We start from the raw sequence: 24,065 nt of genomic DNA, 5'->3' as shown, positions 1-24,065 counted from the left end.
ACATAGCCTGGTCCCATGATGCTTCTTTTCTTCTTCCTTGATGTATACTGTATATCCTTTTTTATATCCCCTTTGGTAATTTTGTTTTTATTGTTACAAATTTGATGAATATTGATGAATACTATAGAGCTTATTTTTTTAAAAAAAACCCTTGCTAACAATTGTCTCATTTTGATTTTTCTTTCTTTCTTAGCATGTTGAGATTTTTCGGGCTAGATAATGCACCTGATCCCATTTTTTTTGGTAACATAAGTTTTTATTCTTAGTTTTTAAACATGAAATTAAAAAATCACATTTGAGCCTCTCTGTGCAATATGTGATTGATGTCAATATGAGATAAACTAAGGAAGAGACAAAGCTATGTACGTTGCAGGTCATATAGTTTTATGTTTGCTAATTAAACTGATTTAATGACATTGCTTTACTGTTTGTAGGGCAAGGACTTAATAAATAATATAACTGCCATGTTAAAAGAAGTCAGAGGTTTAAATCATCAGAGGACAACAGATGTTTTGTGAGATACTGGTTCTCTGCCTTAAGGAATGGAAACTTACTGGACAAATTTCATTCTGTTGCACAATATATGCTATTTCAGTAATTACAAGTTTACTAATTGAAGAAATGTATAAGAGTCTTAAATCTTGATAAAATATGAACATTAACAGTAGATTATTTTGGTTTTAAGTATATTCTTACTGGGATTATGCTTTTCTATGCCACTGTTCTCAAGATTCTCCCATGTGACATTATTGCATGTAGGTTTCTTTGAAAATAAACTGTAATTATGGAGTTTTTTAAAAATTCCCAATTAATCTGTACTTTTCATTTTCATTATTATTATTATTATTTGCACTTTCTACATTTTTTCCATCAATTTTATCATTAAGGTTACTGATTGTTATCTAATGGTTATTGCGATAATGGACCTCTTTTCCTAATTGCTAAACTTGGTGCCTTATAAATGAATTTGTCAATGATTGAATTAAGGGGTTGCATCCTGCACTTCTCCAGCTCCACAATTTATTTTCCCCTCATGAGTTAGCTTCAGCAGTTTCAGAATAAACAACTAGCTTCCAGGTTTTCTGTAGTAGTTGATTTATAACTCTGATCAGTAAGACTTGCATTAATTATGCATCCTTACAGTGTACAAATACAGTCACACTTAATTTTAAGACACAACCTTAGTAGAACTCCAATGGCAGTGCTATATTTTTCATTGCTTAAGTAGATTATATTTGATGGAATGAAGAAATATGTTTCTGACTCCCTGAATCTTCTCTAACTTAACACATTCAAAATGTACAGCTCGTAGGATCCTTCAGGACCATACCAGAGAAGCTCTTTGAGGTCCAATATGATTTGGTATAGCAGCATTTTTTCATGCGGCTATTGATAAAAATAGGATCGCCAACATGATCGTCAGCGTCCAATGACAGATATGACACAAGAAAAAGTCTTAGAATAAAAGAAGTAGTATGACCCCTAAATCAGGGGTGAGTTCTACTTACCTTTACTACCGGTTTGCAATGTGAGCACTTGCACACGCTTGCTTCACTCGCGTATGCGTGCTTCTGCGCATACGCAGATTACCCATGATGACATCATGGCGGGTGGGTGGAACCTCCCACCGGTTTTACTACCGGTTCTATAGAACCGGACCGAACCAGGAGCAACCCACCACTGACCTAAGTGATCCAGACTCTGTCTGCTTGTTATTTGATAACATATGAAGAAGTCAATGCCATACACAGAAGGTTGACTTCAATATCATTTACTTCTTTCCTCCCTTTTGCTATTTGTGTTTTAACTACTGAAAATTCCTGCTGGGTTGCATTCCGAAAGATTGGTGATTGGACTGGTGACATAGACGGCTAAATCTCAATGTAACTAGATTCTTTTTTTGAATTAAGACAATAATACTTCTTAGAATATCTCAATAAAACCTATTATCCTTATAACCATCACTATTTAACTGCAATACTTATTTAAAATATTTTTTTCTACATTTCTGTGCTGTAAATGTTAGCAATGTTGTCTAAAAACCTATAGCTTTATGGAATTGAACAGACTTGTAAATATATCCATGACATTAGTATTTGCAGATTATAAGGCACTTTTAATCACCATCACATATACAGTGAGTTAGGCCATGGCTTATTGAACTAAACTGGTTAGTTTTTAAGGCAGGGATAGGTGACAGTTTTATAGCTAGTTGTCAACCAAATGCTTTTGCAGAAGGTTAGGAATCCCAGTTAGTTGGAGTTATGATAAGGAACATGTATGGTTTTCCTTGGCTATTCCAAATTATTTTTGGATCCGCATTAGAGTTCTCTATTTCTGCATCAAAATAGAAATTGTGCTCCAGGAAACAAAACAAAAAACTCTAGGAGTCTGTCTAGGCTGGGGACAGCAAAAAATGTCACTTCCTGTGCCACCGGGAGTTGGGAAATGGGCCATTTCAGGCCTTTGGAGGGCCTCTGAGGCGAAATCAGCCCTCCCCAGATGCATAGAGAGGATCTTGAGCGAGGTGAGAAAGAAAAACGAGCCTTCCCCACCCCCCCAGGCCCTCCGGAGGCAGGAAAGAGCCTGTTTCCCTACTTCTGGTGGGCTCAGAAGGCCTGAAAATTAGTTTGCCGGCACGCACATGCGCGCCAGAGCTGAGCTGGCATGCCCACTGATATGGCTGGCACGTGTGCCATGGGTTCGCCATCACGGGTATAGATAATTAGAACAATCATTTTGTTCCAGAAACTCTGAAGAAGGCCCAAATGTATTCCTTGCTTCCTGGCCCATGATCAATTTCCATTCATTACACGTTTCCATTTGGCGGTGACCATTCTAATATTCACAACAGAGAAGTCCCAAAGGTGCTTTTTCAAGAGGCAACTGGACTTTCTGGTTTTTCTTTGAAGACGTTTCGCTTCTCATCCAAGAAGCACCTTTGGGACAACCATGTCCTGGATGACAGAGAATCTCCATATACACAACGGAGAACTATTTCTGAGTTTTCTCCAAGTTAAACTTGCCTCATGAATTTTCATGAGGCACATTAATGCTTATGATTCCATGCACTTCTACCACTACAATTGTCACATTTTAAAACAGTGTATCTGAGATCCCAGTGAAGAACTTAGGGGCAAGATCTGTGTACAGTAGTACCATGTTTCCCCGAAAATAAGACTCTGTCTTATATTTTTTTTGATCCCTGAAATAAGTGTTTATTTTGTCTTATTTTGGGGAAAACAGGGTATGACCTCACTATTCATATGGCAGGGATGTACATGGCTGCCTTCAGAATAAGACTCTCATAATAACCAAGTTATTGTTTGATTACAGCCATTTTAAACTTCAAGGAAAACAGTTTCTCTTGGCCAGTAGGAATCATATGTGCATTTAAAAAGATTAAATGCTTTGTTCCACATCAGGAATGGGTTTCACTGAATAGTTTCTTCGGTTCTTTATACGGACTGAAAGTGACAGCCCTGTAAGATTAAAACCTTCATTTACTTCTAATGTCTCTAGTAAATGTTCTACTTTCAAACTTGAAAGTGCAAATTTGGCTATAAAACAGCCCCATTCGTTTTTCACTCACAAGCTCAGTGATTTAAGGTAGAAGGCTCTTAAGCATTGCTAAGCAACATACATGTCTATTGTTTGCACAGAGCTATCAATATGAATTATGAACTATTAACTTATATGGGCAGGATATTTTTACAAGCCTGTCAGAGGAGTAATTGCATCTAGGATGCTTAATATTCTGTAAAGAAAAATGGTATGTTGTATAAACGCAGGCCGGGGTTACTTTGATTTCTTTGTCACGTTCCAAGTATTGACCCATGTGAATATGTGTCTTTCAGCTTTAGTCGTATTTTTGTGTGTTCTGTAACTCAGATTTCCACCCCACCCCACCCCACTCCATCACAACTAAGTAGATCAACTTCATGGCTAAAAATTCCTAAAGCTGGGAAGGCAAGTATATAAGATTGTATACTGAAGGTAGATTGACATTCCAAACCAGCATAATTGGGTATGTACAAGATACTAAACTCAAACCAAACTGCAGGTAATCCTCAATTTATGCTTGTTTGCTTAACGACTGTTCTAAACTACAAACAGGTCCTGAATGGGTGCTTTACAGCCAATAAAGCACTTCCGGCCATCATAAAATGTTACCCCCACACACACATCGTGGTCATGTGACTACATTTTGAGTGGTTGGCAGCTGGCTCATCTTTACAACTTGTTACAGTTCCCCATAGTCACATGACTATGATTGGTGATATTTTTTTTTGTCTGTTTCTGGCAGAAAACCCTCATTCAGAAGAATAAATTCATACTTGGGACTGCAGTGTTTGCTTAATGACCCTAGACTTAGGAGCACAACTTTTGACTGTAAATCTGGTCCCAGTTGCAGTTGTAAATTGAGGACTACCTTTACTTATAGATCTGGTGGCCTGTGAACCAGGACCAAGTAAGAAGGATTACTGAAATATGCTGACTCTGTAAACCGCTTAGAGAGGGCTGTAAAGTATTGTAAAGCGCTATATAAGTCTAATTGCTATTGCTATTACTGAAATACTGAATCTTGAATGTTTACTGAGATACATTACTACTTCATTTTACTGTACGTTACAATTTCATTGTATTAAAAAGTATTGTGAGGCCTCCCAATTGGGTTTTTTTTTTTGTATAACAGATGATATATAATTTATTAAAATACACAATAAATTAAATTATACACCAAGGTGTGATTATTGTGAGAGACAGTTTGGTGTAGTGATTAGGGTATCAGGCTAGAAATGGGGAAACCGGGAATTCCAGTCCTGTACAAAGCCAGCTGGGTGGCCTTTGGGTATTCCCTTTCCCTCAGTCCTAGGAAAGAGGCAGTGGCAAACCACTTTTGAAAAACCTTGCCAAGAAAATAACAACAAAATGACTACTGTAGTTGATCATTGTCATAGCTACCAGAAATCCTTTTAGTAACATGGGTTTTTGTGGAATGAACTGCCCCCGGAAATACGTAAGATCTCCGACCTCCGGGTGTTTCGCTGCGCACTGGAGACCCTGTTGTTCCGCCAGGCAGGGCTATCAATATAATAATTTTAAATTGGGGTATTTTAATTTTTGGGGTTTTAAATCGGCCAAATTTATTTAATTATTTTAATTTTTAATCATTGTTGTGTCCTGTGTTTTTAAATTGGCTGTATACCGCCCTGAGTCCTTCGGAAGAAATAAAATTATTATTATTATTATTATTATTATTATTATTATTATTATTATTATTATTATTATTTTCCTTCAGAACTAGGAAATATCCTGTATTGAAATCAGCTACAGTGTCATAGTTCAAACAAAACTAGATTCTACTTAAATGTTTTCTAGTTTTTTCACTTCACAAAAGACAAAAAATATAAAAAAAATAAAAAATGTGCTATTTGTTCACAGTACTTCATTTTGTGTTATGTTTACATACAGTTGTCTGAATTCCATATGTTATGAATGGCAGAATTAGTAGACATGGGCCATCATTATGCAATCTACATCATGATCACAGATGTTTCTTATGCATAGTAGATCCATCTAGTTTCTGAAGAATATTGCCAAAATTACCCTGTTTTCCCCAAAATAAGACATCCGCTGATAATAAGCCCAATCGGACTTTTGAGCACATGGCAATAAGGCCAAGCGCTTATTTCAGGGTTCAAAAATAAAAAAAAATAAAAAAAAATAAGACAGGGTCTTATTTTCAGGGAAACACAGTATGCATCTTATCATGTCTAGACAGTAAAAAGGGATCCTAAGAAAGTGAACTGTGAGTGAAGGGTCTGTTTGATTCATATGCCACTTTTTCTACAACTGCCTTAGATAAATCTTTATCCCATAAGTACAGTCTTTTCTCAATTGATGATCAATGCCAAACTATTTTAAAATACAAATAACCATTGCTAATTGGTTAAATTATACCTAACCTGCCTATGTGAACCAAACTCAGATGTTCCTGTGTAATTTTATAAACTCAGAGAACTTGGTTTGCATTGAATTGATAAATAGGTCTAAATTGGCTTAATAACAGTTAACTAAATGAGACAGGGTGGCTTTTTAGCTTGTTTTTGCATTTTTTTTTCTTTAGAAAGAAAGAAATGTAGAGAGGAAAGCAGTGCATTGCATTGAAATCCTCTATGGTTATGACTGGATAAACGTCAGAGTGGAGCATAGATACTAATTACATAGATACTAATTAGCAAATGGACAACTAGCATTAATATTGAAAATGGACTTTGACAACTGATTATAGAGCTAAATTCTACTTTTGCTACTGGTTTTTTTTTTTCTTTTTCTTTTCCTGCTCTGCTGTGAAACATTCCTGTGACTGGGAAAAGTATTAACTGGTATTAAATTATCCAAACATCTCTAATTTTATCAGGATAGTATACTGTATAATAAAGGACAAATGGAAAGTCTGCCTTTTTGTAAATATTACAGTTTCATTATTTTATGGAGGACAGATTGATTATTTGTTTCTTTGTTTGTTTGATTGATTTGCTGCCCATCTCGTCTCAAGATGACTGGGTGAGTTAAAAAGTTAAAAGCTATATAACTGCAAAACATAAATATTCTAAAAACAACAAAATAGAGTTTCAATCAAAAGTTAAAAGATGGGGAGGGAAGGAGCAGGATTCATGGGGGGAGGTGGGACTTTCCCTTAACCCATCAACCCATCTCCCACATGATACTTTTCCCTTGGGGCCCCCAGCCAGCTGGTAAAGCCAGACCTTTAACGCCCTTATGGAAGGTCAGGAGGGTCAGTGCGGATCTCACTTCCAGCTGTATGAGGACAGGAGCCAGGACAGAAAAGGCTCTTCTTCTGGACCCTGCAGCAAGGAAATCCTTGAGCACGAAGCCTGCAGCAAGCCTCATCTGCTGGAACTGGTGGGGCAGGCCAGTCCCAATGGGGTGAGATGGTTCCTCAAGTAACTTGAGGTCTTTATATCGACTACATGAGCCACGGTGGCGCAGTGGTTAGAGTGCAGTAGTGCTGACTGCTGGCTGCCTGCAATTTGGCAGTTCAAATCTCACCCGGCTCAAGGTTGACTCAGCCTTCCATCCTTCTGAGGTGGGTAAAATGAAGACCCAGATTGTTGGGGGCAATATGCTGACTCTGTAAACCACTTAGAGAGGGCTGTAAAAGCACCGTGAAGCGGTATATAAGTCTAAGTACTATTACTATAAAGAGGTCAACTTCAAGACTTTGTCTTTGAAGGTTTTCATTATGCACTTGGCTTTTCATGACATCATATGCAACAGTGGATTTAATGTGCTTTTGAAATAGGCATGCTTTTTTACATGTTCATATAGGCATGCCTGTTTGTGAGGGGGAGAAACAGCAGGCAGCCACTTAGAAAAACTAAATAAGTAGGCATCATTGTTCAAAAAATGCAGACTTCATTCACCCATATACACATTTCCCCAGTTCTGCTGGCTTTCTACATATGTTTATATATTTAACAGACTACATTTGTCTAGTTTTCTCCTGGCACTTGGCAATAAAACAGTTCTCATAATAGCTGTTTTTTTCAGATGGCAAAAGGGGCTTATTTCCATGGTATTCTATGAGCTATCCCAACTCACTTTTATCTAACCTTTAAGTAACTCTCATCTCATAGCTGTACAAATATCTTTTTTTAAAAGAAAAAATCTGATTTCCCTTTCAACTAAAGACAAATGACAAAAAAGCTCTAACTGTCCCAAGGCAGAGATAAGTATATGAGGTTGTCTGAGCAGATCCCTTAGCTTTTTACTCATTGCATTTTTAGCTGACATTTTACATTTTAGTATTCTGTATCTCAGCAGCTTCTTGATAGCTCTAACCCTGAGGCCAAGAGACGTTATTTCCAAAATTGGAATGACACTTTTTTTACCCTTCTCAGCTAATCATTAGAGGCTGCTGAGGAGGGATGCTTGTCTGGGTTGTTTTAAAATGTAAGCTACAGAGGGACATTTCCAAATCTTATGGAAAGTAGCATCCAAAAAGAGGTCTATGGAGACTCATTTGGGGCTTAACACAGGGTAGTAGCCTGTTTTATATCATGTAATGGCAGTAGAACAATATCTTTCCAGGTAGCTCAAAACATCAGCTTCAGATACTCATTCTTTGTCAAATTTCCTATGTTAAGAGTTGATTCGTTGTGGTCTAATCCCTTCATTGTTTGAACTCTAGACATTTGGAGAGATGAGCACCGAGGAGCCTTTCAAAATTACCTTGTGATCAGAGAGCTATCTAACTGAACCCCTAGGCATCATTTTTATTATTATTTTTCTACAGTATCATTTTATCAGCGGTGAAATCCAGCAGGTTCTGACAGTTTCTGGAGAACCAGTAGCAGAAATTTTGAGTAGTTTGGAGAACCGGTAGCGGAAATTTTGAGTAGTTCGGAGAACTTGCAAATACCACCTTTGGCTGGCCCCAGAGTGGGGTGGGAATGGAGATTTTGCAATATCCTTCCCCCAGAAGTGGGGAGGGAATGGAGATTTTGCAGTATCCTTCCCCTGCCATGCCCACTAAGCCACACCACGCCCACCAAGCCACGCCCACAGAATCGGTAGTAAAAAAAATTGGATTACACCACTGCATTATATATATGTTATTTTATATCATATTGGATGCCCAGAAAGAAGACTGCAGTGTACTTCAGGTATCTTGTGCTTCTTAACCACTGATGTATCCCTGCATTTCAAGGAATTGCAACAAAGACTAATCTTATCTAAGCCACCACCGTATCCTCCAAAGATGGATCTACTGTAAAGAACCTTGAGGAATTCCTAGTGGCAGATACATTTTGAATTAGGAAGCAGTAGGGTTAGTAGTTGGCTAACAAATTCAAGACAGAGCTACATAATGGAGATATTGTTATTAAAAAAACTCCTTGGATTGCATCACAGCATCTCTGCTTTAGAGAACAGCAACAAAACAAGCATAAAGTACTGGTCCTCATGTAGTTTGCAAAGCTTTATAGTTTAGGGGGAAGTTGCTAGCTGCTATACCCAACATGAATGTCACAAGTCTCTTCAAATGTGCTCATTAGAGGGAGGCTGGGTGAGAGTGCACATTTTACAGTAAGAGAAAGTGCTAGCCATGAGGCATCAAGAGGTATGGTGGGGTTAAGTGGTTTTAGAGGAGTTAAGTCTTTTACTTTCAAGAATCACTGAATTGCTCCAATCAAGAGACTTGCTCATCTAGAACAGTATCTACTACTTTATGCCTAAACAAAAACTGAGGCTAAACCATTGTTAAATTTCATGGTTTCTTGTATTTTGTAGAGGATTTATATTGCTAGCCAGATGAGAAAACACGAGTGTCTGTTGTTAAATGGTTTATAACTTCTAAATATTCTTAATATAATAGGTACTACAAGTAATTCTTGCTTAACCATAATTAGGTAGGACCAACAATTTCATCGCTAAACAACATTATCATTAAGCAAAATGTCAGATGAACATGATGGACTCACAACAATCTCACTTTTGCTGTGGCTGTTAAGCAAATCAGTTGTGGTCCTTAAGCAAGAGTCTGTAGAGATTCTCAGTCATCCAGGTCATGGTTGTCCCAAAGGTGCTTTTTCAGGAGGCAAACTGGACTTTCTAGTTTTTTTCTTTTGGAGACATTTCGCTTATCATCCAAGAAGCTTCTTCAGCTCTGACAGGATAGTGAAGAATGGAAGGATTTATATTCCTTGCAGACAGCTGGTAATCTGCATCCTTTTAGAGAGCTGTTGAGGCTACCTGGAGGTTTATCTGTGTCCTCAAGGTCACCTGAGTAGTGCTCCTGGTTCCTGTAATCTGCAATTTTTCTCTGGAAATCCATTCCTCCTACTACACCATTCAAAGGGTGTTCATCCCAAATTGTATAGCTAAAAGTCTGTAGGAGACCTTAAGACTTTGAGACCTTGCTTATCACCTTAAGCAAGACTTTGTGTAATCACAACAGGTGATTTTACTGCCAACTTCTCCATTACTTCTGCTTGCCAGAGGCCATTGTAAAGCAAGCAAATGGTGATTGCATGGCCACAGGATGCTATGATGGTTGTAATTAACCCTCAGTTGCAAACACCCACATAGCAAACATGTGATCTGGTGGACATAGACAATTGTAAATGTGAAAACTAATCAAGTAATTTTTCCATTACCATTATATCTTCAGACAGTCATTAAACGGGGATGTTGTTAAGCAAGGTCTACCTGTATGCACTTAACATGAAGTTTAGGACAAATCCAGTAAGGCAAAAGAATTTAAAATCCCATCAAATCTTGATGAGATCTTTGTCAACTATGCATAGCCTGACAAATGATTGGACACGGAAAGCAGAACTATTTTTGTTTTTTTTCAAAAAATTTTTATTGCAGCACAGTGAATCATATTTCAGTAAACAGGTAGGAAGAATATTTCCAGACAATAAAACTGGTGAGAAATACAAATGAAAATGCATAAAAGCCAATCACCTTATCCATTGTATCAGAAAAGAAAGCATAAATGCAGTCTAAAAATGAATATAACAGAAGTACTAATGCTTTAAAAATATTTTTCATTGAATGTAGAGAGTTGCTGACAAGGCAACCTTTTTTAATCTTATTTTATTTTTTACTTTTTGTCATAAAGATTCTCAGCATTCAGTTAGGAATTAGGTACGCCACACTAAACAGTGCAGTTGATGAAAATAGGTTGAAAACCATTGAAGAAATATTCCTGAGTCAGGAATTAGCCTAAAGAGTTATATGGCTTTTGACTCAGGTAGTACCTTATTGGCAAGAATAATGGAGTTCTGACATTCTGCAGAAAAAAAAAATCAAATAAAGAAAATTATGACACTGACTGTACATGCCATTTAGCATGTATAGCTGCAAAATATGGGGCCAAGATGCTTTCCTTTGATAAATGTTTTTATCATTGTATTTTCTGGGTTTTTTTTTTTTTTTTTTGAAATATCAGGAAACTTGCTTCAACTTGATGATTGAGCTTACCAAACTCAGTTGAAAGGGCCCTATGTACTTAGGGTTCTGAATGCAATTTCATCTCTTAACTAGATTGGGATGCTGATGAGCTTGTTTTACAAAAATGCCACAAAACAGATAGATTACCTGAAACAAGACAAGCTGGACTAGTAGAATATTGCATAAACTATAGGTGCTGTTTCTGCATGCAATTGTGCCGTATTTCAAAAGCTTCGACGTTTCACAGATTGTATTTACCCTGGCCCGATGAAGCAGTTTATAGGTGTAATAGGATACTTTATTAAACCACAGGAGAAACTTGAGAACAAGATGATGAGAAGAAGATTTCAAAAGTCAGACTAAGATTTCGATAGATGAATATATGTTAATGCATCATAGTTGAGCAAGAAAGTGCCACATCTGAAAGTGTTAAGATCCATGCTAAAATGAAGAGATTTTATTGGAATAATCTGTACGGGAAGCAAATATTGTGAAGATAGTGAAGATCTTGGTGGTGGCCTTAATGGAAACTATCTTTGGAACAATTGCCCAGTGTTTTACTGCACAACATACAAAATGTAAGGTTTTTATGAAGCTGATAGTTTCATAAATGCTTCCTTTATATGAAGAAGATAAAAATTAACCAGTTTTGGCAACAACTATCCAGAATGTAAGATTCAGCTACTGGACCAGCATTATTTTCAATATTAACGTATTTTGTAAAAGAAGTGTTACTTGGTGTATGTTATCAAGAGAAATTATGGAAGAGGAGTTCAGTCCTTCTTTTTTATTTATTTATTTATTTATTTTTTAATTTGATTTATATGCCGCCCTTCTCCGGAGACTCAGGGCGGCTTACAATGCGTTAAGGTTGATTGGGATTTATTCATTTTTATATATGCTGCTTCATTTGGATGAAATAGAAATTTACAATAGTTGGCCTTAAACTTTAACTCCCATCTTCCCAATAACTTTGTGGTATAGGCAGTACAATTTATGAATTTAATGAATGAATGATAAATCAGGGTTAAGATTTCTCATAATTTGTATGTTTATAGCCTTTTGTTTATTGGACCTTGTATGTTTTTCTTTTTTGTGCATTCTTTTTCATAGAAGCAATTCCGTAAATCTATTGATGTAGCCCAGTATTCAGCTCCATAATCTGAGGCAGCGTGTAGGAATTGTGCACATTTAGTGACAAGCTGTATACATTCTTGGTACTTAACTGTACTCTTCTTTTCTTTAATGAATAAAAATGGAAAAATCTCATGTATCTTTCTGCAAGACTTATTTCTTCACTAGTTTAGATGCATCAAATTAACTTTCCAACAGTGATTCTTGATATTTCCTGTACAACTCTTTCTGATTTGCCTATGAATGTCTGTGGGATTTGGATATAAGTGCTGTCAATGAAATTTCTGAAACAGCCTCTGGAATGTGGAGTAGGATAATGAGAGCAAGTTAACTGTCAAATTGTCAGATAAAGCGCTATTTTATGGTTGTAAATAGAACTCTAATTTTAGTTAGGTGCCTTCTATGGACAGAATAGTGTACTTTCTGAGGGACCGGACTCATAAATTGCAACCAGGTTTAATGATTTGCATACAATGGTCATTGCAAGAAATGCCCCTTTCTATTGTTGAACCAGCTTTGCTCTGGTTCCTTCTCTTAATTTGATTAGATGAAGAAGACGTAATATATTCTGAATGTGGAATAACCACAAAGACAGTTTTGAAATGATTCGTGCCTCCACACATAATGACCAAATTTCTAAAAGGGTGGCCGATCAATAGTTTCATTCCAAGGTATCCTTTGTTCAGCATTTAGATACAATTCAGAGTACTGGTTTCATTGTTTGGAACTCTATAATAAGCAGTTGACTGAAGAAATGCTTCTTCCATATTTTCGCACATTGCATCAAGTGTGTTGTGGCCTTCATTTGAAGTTGTAGGTAGATTTTTAAAAAAATCTAGTTTCTTAAAAGGGGTAGCAGTCGGGCATGAAAGCTGCCAGGCATCCACATCTGAAGGTCCAATTAAAGTGATTTAGTGCTAATCATACCTATGCACAGGAATCTTCTCAACTAATGGTTAGCACCTGCTTTGGGTTAGATAAGACTAGAGTCAACAGGTTTCAAGGAGGGTTGGACTTAGTTTGCTTGTGGCTATGTAAGGATTCTAGATTGATCCCTCTTTTAACTTCACCTGCAAGTTCTGCCACTCCTTCTCCTACAGTAGCACTATTAACATTTTTTCTGTGCAATGTTCTTGCTATTTTTTTTTTTTCAAAGTGGTGCTTTTTTCCAGAGGGTCCAGTTTTCATTTATCATTTTTTTCTTATTTTGTTAAACTTTCTACAGTTCTTACCTGTTGTAGAAATAAAATCTACTTGACATACAAATACTTAAAGTATTGCAATAATTTGGACAATCTCTTGAGAAATTCATTTAACCAACCGGAAACATAAAGCAACTTGAATTACCATATAATACATTAGGAATTTTTAAACTTTTTCAGGCTGTTAGTTGAAAAATAAAAATATTTAACTCCTCATCAAGAGGAAACATTCTACTGATGGAAATTTGGCTACATTTTAATGATTTTTCCCCCTTTTGTCAAGTTCTAAGGAAACTGTAGGGTTCCTTGGAGCACTATTTGAAAAGTCCTGAAATAGATAATCTGACATTTTCACGCTGGGGTGTAATCTAATTTAATAACACAAGCATTGAAATCTGAGATTTCCTTCCACCTTTTTCAGTAGTTTCTAGAAATTCAGTAGTTTATAGAGTGCATCAGTGGAATTAGCTATGCAGGTAGCCAGTTTTGTGCACATTAATTTCAGTGAAAAGACATTCACCTTCTGCACAGAAAAGCTTTCAAGTATTTTTCCATGATTTTGCCCTAACACTGGAAGTTGAGGTAAATTAGCAAAGATTGCTGAAAATTGCTCATAGCAATCATCCACCTGTTTACGGATTACCAAGGATCAAACATGCAATATAAAAAAAAACCTCCCTGAAAATCCCCAAAGCAATTGAAATTATTATTAGAACACTCAATGCAAAAATATTTTTGAAGGGAAGGCACTAATAATTCAAAAAATTTAAATAACTCTTTAATTTAGGAGGGACTGTGCATTTCAAAAGTAGCAGTAGTGAGAAAGCCCAAGCTTGAGTCTTCCTTAAATGAACTGTTTGAAACAAAAGTGGGTTTCTTGTGATAATTTCTTTGGTACGATGCAAAAAATTAAAGATACTAAATAAAAAAATTTTTTTTTTACCATAACTGTATAGTCCCACAAACAATCAATACCAAATTGATTATTAATCATGTTGCAACAGTCTAGTAGATTATGGAATTAATTAGAATAGAGTTTGTTCTCCAACTATGATACAGGATCTGGTGCCCTTTAGATTTTCTGGACTACAACCCTAGCAATCTTTTACCATTGTTTCAAATAACTAATTAACCTGCTGATGCAAAAATGGCCAGTCCAGGCCACTATAGGTATAAACATAGCTTTAGTGCAGAACAATCTTCTGTAATTGCCCTAATGTTAATAAATTGACAGGTCTGCCTTTCCATTTAAGCGTAAAGAAACAAACAAAAAGCATTTTCAAAAAGAAATCCTTTAATGAACTAACTGCACAATTAGAATAAGGGAAATTGACCGTAGAATGAAGATTGCTTTTTTTCCGCCTTTTGTAACTATATTATGCCACGTCTCTTTAAAAGATCATAATGCCCTTCAGCAATATATCCAGAGTAATATTGTAGTAAATAAAACCATTTGATTAGTAAATTAAGGAAAATATATTATTTTAAAAAATATCTTAATTTCTTGTTTTATTAAGAATTTTCTAAGGCTAAACAAAAGAAAATATTTTTTAAAAATTTCAATAAGCGTATATTTTGTACGATAATATTCTAGGACATGGGTGTCAAACTCGAGGCCCGCGCCAGATGAGTCATGCACTGGCCACACCCACCCCGTTTTAGCAAAGGGGAAAAATGTTGCAATACATCACTTGATGTGACGACTCGAGTTTGACACCCCTGTTCTAGGATATTCATATTCATATTCCTGTCCTTTTTATTGAAAAGTTCTGTAAATATAAATGTCTGATTAGTAGTGATATAATTTGGGCTTTGATTCTGCTTTCCTGGCTGAAAGCAGAAAAATTGTCATGTAACAATTTTAGCACTTTGAATATTTATTTATTTATTAGTCCAATTTATATGCCACCCTTCTCCATAGACTCAGGGCGTCTTACAATGTATTATAGCAACCTGCATACTTTTTTGTACAGTATATACCTGCTTATTAGGGCTTTAGGCCCCTCCTAAGAGGTGTTGTTCTATACAAAGTTGGCTTATTGCACCCACAATCTGGGCCCTCAATTTACCTACCTCGAAAGGATGGAAGGCTGAGTCAACCTTGAGCCTGGTGAGATTCGAACTTGCACTAATTGCAGACAGCTGGCAGCTAAGTGCTAGCTCTTAACAGCACTTTAGTCTGCTGCACCACCGAGGCTCTCTGTGAGGGGTTCTTGATGCTCTCTGAGCTTGGTGGTTTTCTTGCAGATATTTCACCCAAACATCATCAGTAAATAGTAAGGAATGGGGTCTGCTCTTGGTTTATATTCAGGTGGCTTGCCCTGTCAGTGATGGTAGGAGTGATCCTGTTCTTTTCTTACTTACTGGGTTAACCCTTACAAGCCCTGATGATGTTACCTAGTTTGGATAATGAAAAGTCTACAATAAAACAACCAAAATCAAAGAGCATCAAGGACCCCTCATTTTAAACCCAAGCTACAAATATTTTCCTTTATCAATCCTCTTTCTACTTGTGTTATACTGTTCCTATCCTCTAGTCTCTAAAGCAGTGATGGCTAACCTTTTTGCCCCACCAAAAGCAGGGGAGGGCAGGAGGCCCACGCACATACCCCCATCTATAATTCAATGTGCCCCGCCCCCTATGTATGCGCGCACGACCCCCCCTGCGCTCCCCCCACTTTTGACACGCGATGGCCATTTTTCGCCCTCCCCAGGCTCCAGAGGCTTTCTTGGAGCCTGGGGAAGGCGAAAACAGCCTTCCCAACCCCATTCAGAGGCCGGAAACGGCCCGTATCCTGATTTCCTGTGGGACCAGAAGGTCCGTTTTTCACTCTCCACAGGCTCCAGAGCCTTTCTTGGAGCGTGAGGAGGGCGGAAATGACTTTTCCCACACCCCGGAGGCCCTCTGGGTGCACATGTGTGCTGGAGCTGAGCTAGGGCAATGCTCGCATGCCCACAGATATGGCTCTGCATGCCAACTGTGGCACATGTGCTATAGGTTCGCCATCACAGCTCTAAAGTAACAGTTACTGTAGTCAAAAACATTGTGAAATGTATGATTGACTTTTCTCTGTCTCACTTTGGGGGAGGATCTAGATATGTTTGTTTAAAATGAAAATTTAAATGTGAAGTGTAGAAAAGAAGCAGAATTGTTATGGTATAATAGCCCTATTAAAAATAATTAACCAGTAGTCCGGGAGAAAAGAACAGGACTACTGTGCCCTCTTCCTATGTTGACTGGTTTATTTAGATCCTGCTCCCCCCCCCCCCCCCGCATCCTTGCATATTCTTCACTTTTTCAAGAGAAATTCACAAGGGTTAGCATAGCCATCCTCAATCATATACAAAAATATTTAAATAGGATTAGTAAATAATTAGCATTTGTCATCATTCTGAATTATCATATACCAAGACATTTCTAACATGTTGTTTGATATCACAAATTAAGAACCCAATTTTGCTAATGAAATATTACACATCATTCTGTTTTGGCCCTTTGATTTGTAATCTGTTTAAAAAACTAGTTTTGAGCCTACACTTTATAAACACCACTGGATATAGAAGATCAGGGTATACGTTCACAGGCAGCTGTTTTCTTTGATATTATCACATATTATCTTTTCTTATCGTTCTTTTCATTTTCATAAGAATTTTCAGCAGCTGATACAAGGATGTTGGCTGAGACCGTAACAGATGCTGCAAAATTGATATGATTGAGATGTATTGTCCTTGAAGCTACGTTCTTTTACAGCAGATTGTTTGTACCTGTCCTGATCTGCATTATTTTCAGTATGGCGGAAAGCAGCTTGTTAAGAAGACGAACAGAATTCCTTATCTTCAACTTCTGCATCAGTCTTCTCCAAATGCTTTGGGTAGAAATGTCCAACTTTCTGTTGGTCCAGAAAGTTAGGGATTTAAAAATTGTACCCAATACATCTAAAAGAGACCAGGTTGGGGAAGACTGATCCCAAATTCAGATTTTCATTTCATTTATTCAGTTCAGTTTATTCAAGTTTTTTTTTCTTCATTGATTCTTTATTGATTCTTGAATAATTGAAAATGACCACTAAGATTCAAGTGAAGCTATTGGTTTGTTTTTCTCCAGACCAAGTCTCTTCTGGTTTTACATTTCTGTAGAAGTTATGCTGCCTTGACAATATGGACTAATTAAAGATATTTCTATTAATGTGCGCAATGTCTTCTTTTCTGATTGATTGAGACTTATCAAAAACATTAAATGGAGACTGTAGTAAGGACAATATTAGTGTATTCCATTCTGTATTTCTTTGTAGTTTTGCTGAATGCCGTGTTTAATTCTGTACTAAGAATTGGATAGATGGAGGTATTTTTGATGGCATGTTATCTCTTGTTTACTTTGTGCATCTCCATTTCATACTCTTTTTAAAATAACTGTTAAGATACATTTCACCTTCTGTTGGCTCACCTTATGATTTCTCATAGCTTGTTCGATAATTATTGCAGCACTGGTTAACAGATTATAAAGATTTTAGCCTTTTTTAAAGAAAAATGGGCATGGAAATTTCTTGGCAAGCTTTTAGTGTTTGGATTTGTTTGTATATGTATATAATCTTTGCGATAATTGTAAATTCTGATAATCGTAAACTATTGACAATTATATCACTCTGCCGCTAGTTCTTCCTGAGATTTTATTATATACTAGCTGATAACCTGGCGTTGCCTGGGTATTTATTTATCGCAATCCTGTATTAGGCAGGAAGAGCAACTTCACCCTGAGCCCTGATTTTGGCGAGAATTAAATTAGTTAAAAATGTTTTCCCTGTGCCCCCAGAAGTGTCAAGTAAAATGATACCACCTTGTTGTTTTGCTAGACGATCCATGATCATTTGGTATGTTTTTGTCCGCAATATATGCACTAAGCTGTTCAATGTTGTAGTTCTTTTCTTGTATGTAATCTGCATGAAATACATCGTGTTGGTCTCATAGTGGTGCAGGCAGGCCCAGTTGCAGTAATGTTTTATTGATCATGGCCATATGTTTGTTCTCAAGAATAATCAAAGCCTTGTTGAAAATGTCCGGACCAAACGTAATTTCTAATGTTGGATTTTCCCCCTTACCAGAGGGAGCTCCCTTGTGGAGTAATGTGGAGCGTTACCATGGCAACTCCACTGTGCTGTACAGTAGAAGCCATTTTAAGGCAGTACAGTAGAAGCCATTTTAAGGCACAACAGGCTGTATCTAAACAGAACACCCCCCCCCGAGGGGTGTTAGGGGTGTCTTACCCCCACAGTATTTTTTTCCAGAGAGTAAGTCATCTGTGTACCAAGTTTGGTTGAAATTGCTCGAGATGTTTCAGAGTTATGCTGGAACACACACACACACACACACACACACACACACACACACACAATTTAGCCACCTACATTTGCCTATTATTATTTCTTGTCTATGAAATGCTTCTTGTGCTGAGACCTTCCATGTTTTTGAGCACAAACTGGGTTTGTAACTATTCCATACAGGTACCCTGTTTCTCCCAAAATAAGACATCCCCTGATAATAAGTCCAATCAGGCTTTTGAGCGCATGACAATAAAGCACCCAGATTTTCACCCTCTTTTTTGGGGGGGAAAAGGTGCGTCTTATACTCTGAAAAATACGGTATTTGCAGTTTCACTACTTCAAGTTTTCATCAAAGAGTTCTTCTTCTTTGTGGCATTGTTATGCCAATGCTACTTCATGCAGCCTTTCTGGATAATAGCAGCCACTTGCTAGATTCTAGAATCATTTTCTTGCTGGAAGAGACAATTTGTGAATGAGAGAAAAGCCACATCAAAAGATGCTGACTACCCTAATTTGCTGACAAGAAATGATGAATGATGCTTTTCTGTTTCAGAGGCTCACTGAAAGAAACTGTAGCTGGATTTTTAAAAACTATGTACATCTAATTATATAATTTGTTTGTTCTTATGCATTGATTTCATTTCTTTCTTTTAGGAGGTTGCACCTTTGAAGATGGCCCGGGACCCTGTGATTATCATCAGGACCCCTATGATGATTTTGACTGGGTACATGTTAGTGCTCAAGAGCCTCATTACTTACCCCCTGAGATGCCTCTTGGTAAGTGTCCAGAGTGTTGGTAAAACCAAATATTTTGTGAGATGTGACAAATTTGAAAACTGTTCCCCAGGGAACAATATATTAGACTGAATGAGGTGGGGATAAGAATTACCTGCATTCTCAAATGAAAGAAGGAATAATGTATTTAACTGGATAGGTTTCTAGATTTAGCTTTTCTATAAACACATGCTTATTGTACCCCACTAACAGAATTACAATTTAAAAAAAAAAACAGATCTGAATACACCAGCCCAGACTTTTGAGATAGCAGTTCACTGACTAAAACAATTACACTGCATGTTGAGTTCAGATTTGTTCTTTCATCATTTTATAAAAGACACTGCAACACTCAGCAGCATAAAGATTCTACTTTTGCACTATAATTTCCTTAGTTTCTAAGATTTGTACTGAGGTCATTGCTTACATAACTAAAATGGGCACTACCAATGAGCAAGGCCCAGGTATGGATGGGAAAAGGAGGAAAGGAGTATTGAGTGTCTAGTGAAAAACTCTATGACCCAGAAGGTGGAATTACTGGAATACTGAGCAATAGTCTGGCATCTTTACAGGTAATAACACTATGAGTTAGTAAAGAGAGCCTCTAACAATTTGGTGCTTTCCAGATAGCACTGGAGAGCCAGCACGGTGGAGTAATTTTGAAGCAGGGGTCTCCAACCAGAGGTGGGTTTCAGTAGGTTCTGACCAGTTCTGGAGAACCGGTAGCAGAAATTTTGAGTAGTTCAGAGAACCGGTAGTAAAAATTCTGACTGGCCCCACCCCCATCTATTCTCTGTCTCCCAAGTCTCAGCTGATTGGGAGGAAATGGGGATTTTGCAGTAACCTTCCCCTGGATTGTGGAGGGAACGGAGATTTTACAGTATCCTTCCTCTGCCACACCCACCAAGCCACGCCCATCAAGCCACACCCACAGAACTGGTAGTAAAAAAATTTAGTGCAAAGCTGGCTGGAATTCTGAGAGTTGAAGTCCACATGTCTTAAAGTTGCCAAGGTTGGAGACCCCTGCTTTAAAGCATTAGACCAAGACCAAAAAGGCTCAGCCATGGAACTGAGGACCAAAAATATTCACCCTCAGCCATGGAAGTTTACTTGGAGACATGGCAGTCCCTGTCTCTCAAGCTAACCTACCTCATAGATTTTTGGGAAAAAAATTGGGAGAGACAATACTATGTATTTTTTCCTTTAGTTTCTGAAAGAAAAGTAACATAGAAGTCAAACAAAATGTTTGGCAGAGTATTGACTTAAATCATTCACATTTGAATTTTGAGATAGAATACAGTAAAAATTGGCTGTTACCTTCAAAGCAGTTAAAAACAAAACAATTAAAGCTATTGCACTCAGAAGATAACAAAAAAACAACAACACGTGACTGTAATTTATACTCCACAAACTCTACAGCAATGAAAGAATATGTATGCTTACATCTGATAGATTAACCGCAACTCCTAAACTAGGGATGTGCAAAAGATTTCTGCTGCAAAACAGTTATTTTGTATTACAAAATTATTTTGTATTACAAAATAACTACAAAACAGTTAAGTGTTGTATTTGGGAAACAAAACACTGTTTTGACAGTTTGGTTTCGAAGCTGAAACAAAACACACCTTTTTTTGTTCCAAGCACGAAACAAAGCTTAGTTGTTTCAAACAGCATTCTCTGGATGGCATTCTCTGGATTGTTTTAACTGCTCAGGCCACTGATTGGACTTCTTTTGTGGATTGCTATATGTATTTTTTCCCCCAAATATTTTCCAGCCAAATCTAGTCCTGTTGCAGTTGATTTTGACTGGATGGGGAATGTGGGAATGGAGTGTTGAGAGGAAAGAAGCAGTTATCTACAGGCTTGGCAGCTTGCCTGGGAATTTCTTTCTCTCTCTCTTTTAGAGTGCTATTATTGAACTTCATACAAATGGATAGATGAGCTGCCTCTGTGTTGTGCTCGGCTTTATTTTACAGGCAGAGGTAATAGGAAGTTCTGCATGCATGATTGTACTTCTTGCTCAGCTGTTGTATTTTAGAAGTACTAAGTATAATGTTGATTTGGTTGATTTGCTAAGTTTGTGTGGTTTCTGCACTGTTTGCTTGCTTTTGTGCCCCGCTGGGATTGAACTTCAGTGTGAAGATTCTGTGAATTTGGGCAGCACTGCCAAACCTTGGCATGTGTGTGCATTCTGTACGTGTTATTCAGTCTTGTTCAAATGTACTACATTCACTTGCATTTAAGAAACATAGCTTGTTGCTCCAAAAAGGGTAACTACAAAGAACAAACACTGTCACTTTTCCTGAGTTGTATTCAGCATGTAGGCTGCCAAACACCCAAAACACGTTAAATCCATCCTGATCTTGCTAAATGGTGTGGCACATCCAGAGGGGGGGAAAAAAACCACCAAGGATTTTTTTTCTTAATGTAATGCAGAACGTTAAGATAACCTTATAGGGAATATGAGCTAATTGAAAGGGAATTTTAGAGAGATTAGGTGCTTTCTTTGTCTTCTAATCTTTTGCCTGAGCAATTCAGAGACTATGCATAAATTGGAAAGCTTATATCTATTCTTCCTGATAACAGATTTGAAACAGATTTTTCAAAGAGTGAAAGCAAAAGTTATGTTCCCATTGATTCCTAAGGACAGCGGCCCCCAGCCTTTCTTGCGCCAGGGATTGATTTCAGAAGAAAAATTGTCTTCCACAGATGGGGAAGGGAGGATGGTTTCTTGCACAACCTAGGTCCCGCTTATGCACAAATGAAGCTTTGCTCTCTTACCTGCCACTTGTGCAGCCGGGTTTCTAATGGGCCGTATTGGTCTATAGGCCGTAGCCCAATGTTGGGGATCCCTTCCCAAGTTGATATATTTAAAAGTTTTAAAAAATATTTTTAAAAATCTTCCCTTCAAGTCATTTTTCTTTAGTAAGTAGTAATTATCAGCCGCTCAGTGGCTAAGACACTGAGCTTGTCAATCGAAAGGTCGGCAGTTCAGCAGTTCGAATCCCTAGTGCTACGTAATGGGGTGAGCTCCCGTTATTTGTCCCAGCTTCTGCCAACCTAGCAGTTCGAAAGCATGTAAAAAATGCAAGTAGAAAAATAGGGACCACTTTGGTGGGAAGGTAACAGAGCCTTTGGCGTTTAGTCATGCTGGCCACATGACCATGGAGATGTCTTCGGACAGCGCTGGCTTTTTGGCTTTGAAATGGAGATGAGCACCGCCCCCTAGAGTTAGGAACGACTAGCACATATGCGTGAGGGGAACCTTTACCTTTAGTTAGCAGTGACCACAACTTCAGTTTTTTTGTAGCCGAATAAAAAACAAACAAATCAGCAATCGAACTTAAGTTTAATTATTTCTAATTCTGGTAGGCCAGGCCAGGGAACAAACAGTGCAAGGATTCCTGAAACTCTACTTTACTGTTATAGGGTAGAATAATAGAATCTTGAAAGCTTGCTAGGGTTTCTTTCTCCCTTTGCTTACCCCAAGTACCAGAAGCAAGACAGAATTGAGTCTCTTTCTCTCTTTCCCAGGGCTGAGTTGTCATTAATCATAGAACACAGACTCATAGGGCTGTACGGGACTTTGGAGATCTTCTAGGACAAACCTTGGCTCAAGGCAGGAGAACTTACACCAGTCAAATGGTTGGCCAATCTATTTTTGAAAACTTCTAGTAATGGAGCACCCACAATTCTAGGAGGCAAGTTGTTCCGTTGATTGATTGTTCTAACAAGTTTTGAAAAGTATCTCTGACTTTTCTACCTGGATGGATACAGCAATCTCCTAGGAAAGGGCATGCTTGATTTGGCAGCTGCAGACAGATGTTACTGTATATGTCTGCACAGGCATCCTAGTCCAAATCTTCTTTTTATCTTTCAGTCCAGATTTTGCAGTACCACAATAGTACTGTAATAGCTACTTTCAAAGTATAATGCTAGCATGATAGGGAATATTCCCGGAAAGTTTATTGATATAACAATGAAAATAAAGAAACAAACAGCCATATATTTGGATTACAGTACATGTACAATATTCTTGACTACAAAAAAAATGTTTTTTATGTTTAAGGCAGTGGGGATGGGTAAGAAGAAGAAGAAGAAAAGAGGGACCTTCTGATTGTTCTTTAGTTTGTGAATATTACTAGGACTCTGATTTATGGAAATGTTTTCATTGTTAATTACTACTGTGGACAAGATAATGAATAACTGGAGAGGTGCAGCCTAGATGACCTTGTCTGTTCACCTTTGATAAACAGCACAATCGGTGCTTTCTCGACAGACTGATATGCTGAACAAAATGAATGCTTCTGAAATTCCAAGTTCATTTTTCAATTAATGGGGATATTAAATAATTAATCATGCAAAAGGAGGAAATAAAGGTCAGGACTACTTTATTTATCCCTTCAAACAACTTGCAGCTATGTAAGGATGGAATAAGGGACCTTTTGCACTATAAAATTAATCCTACCTGCTTGCAACACCGCCATCCATTTTCTTGTCTACAGTTCTCTAATTAATTATATTTAAAAGCAAGCACTCTTTCACTTTTATAACTAGCAATTAGGCTTTCACTTTTATGTGGTTCCAATTGATAAATGGTTGAATGCTACACTGCATCTTCCTCATTAAGTTCGACAATGTAGCACGGATG

At 37.5% G+C, this 24,065-nt stretch overlaps 1 protein-coding gene across 13 annotated transcripts in view; it reads left to right on the top strand.

Moving 5' to 3' along the window:
* Window positions 1–24,065, top strand: part of PTPRK (protein tyrosine phosphatase receptor type K) — a 393,200-nt gene that overhangs the window by 56,873 nt on the left and 312,262 nt on the right. For all 13 annotated transcript variants that reach the window (XM_034418777.3, XM_087882792.1, XM_087882790.1 and 10 more), the window contains exon 2: window positions 19,295–19,417. In XM_034418777.3, the coding sequence (XP_034274668.1) occupies window positions 19,295–19,417 (123 nt within the window). The remainder of the gene's footprint in view (window positions 1–19,294; window positions 19,418–24,065) is intronic.

Source organism: Pantherophis guttatus, chromosome 1, assembly GCF_059756535.1.
Source record: "Pantherophis guttatus breed Tessera chromosome 1, ASM5975653v1, whole genome shotgun sequence".
NCBI classification, from domain to species: Eukaryota; Metazoa; Chordata; class Lepidosauria; order Squamata; family Colubridae; genus Pantherophis; species Pantherophis guttatus.
This window is presented reverse-complemented; position numbering and strand designations above follow the sequence as displayed.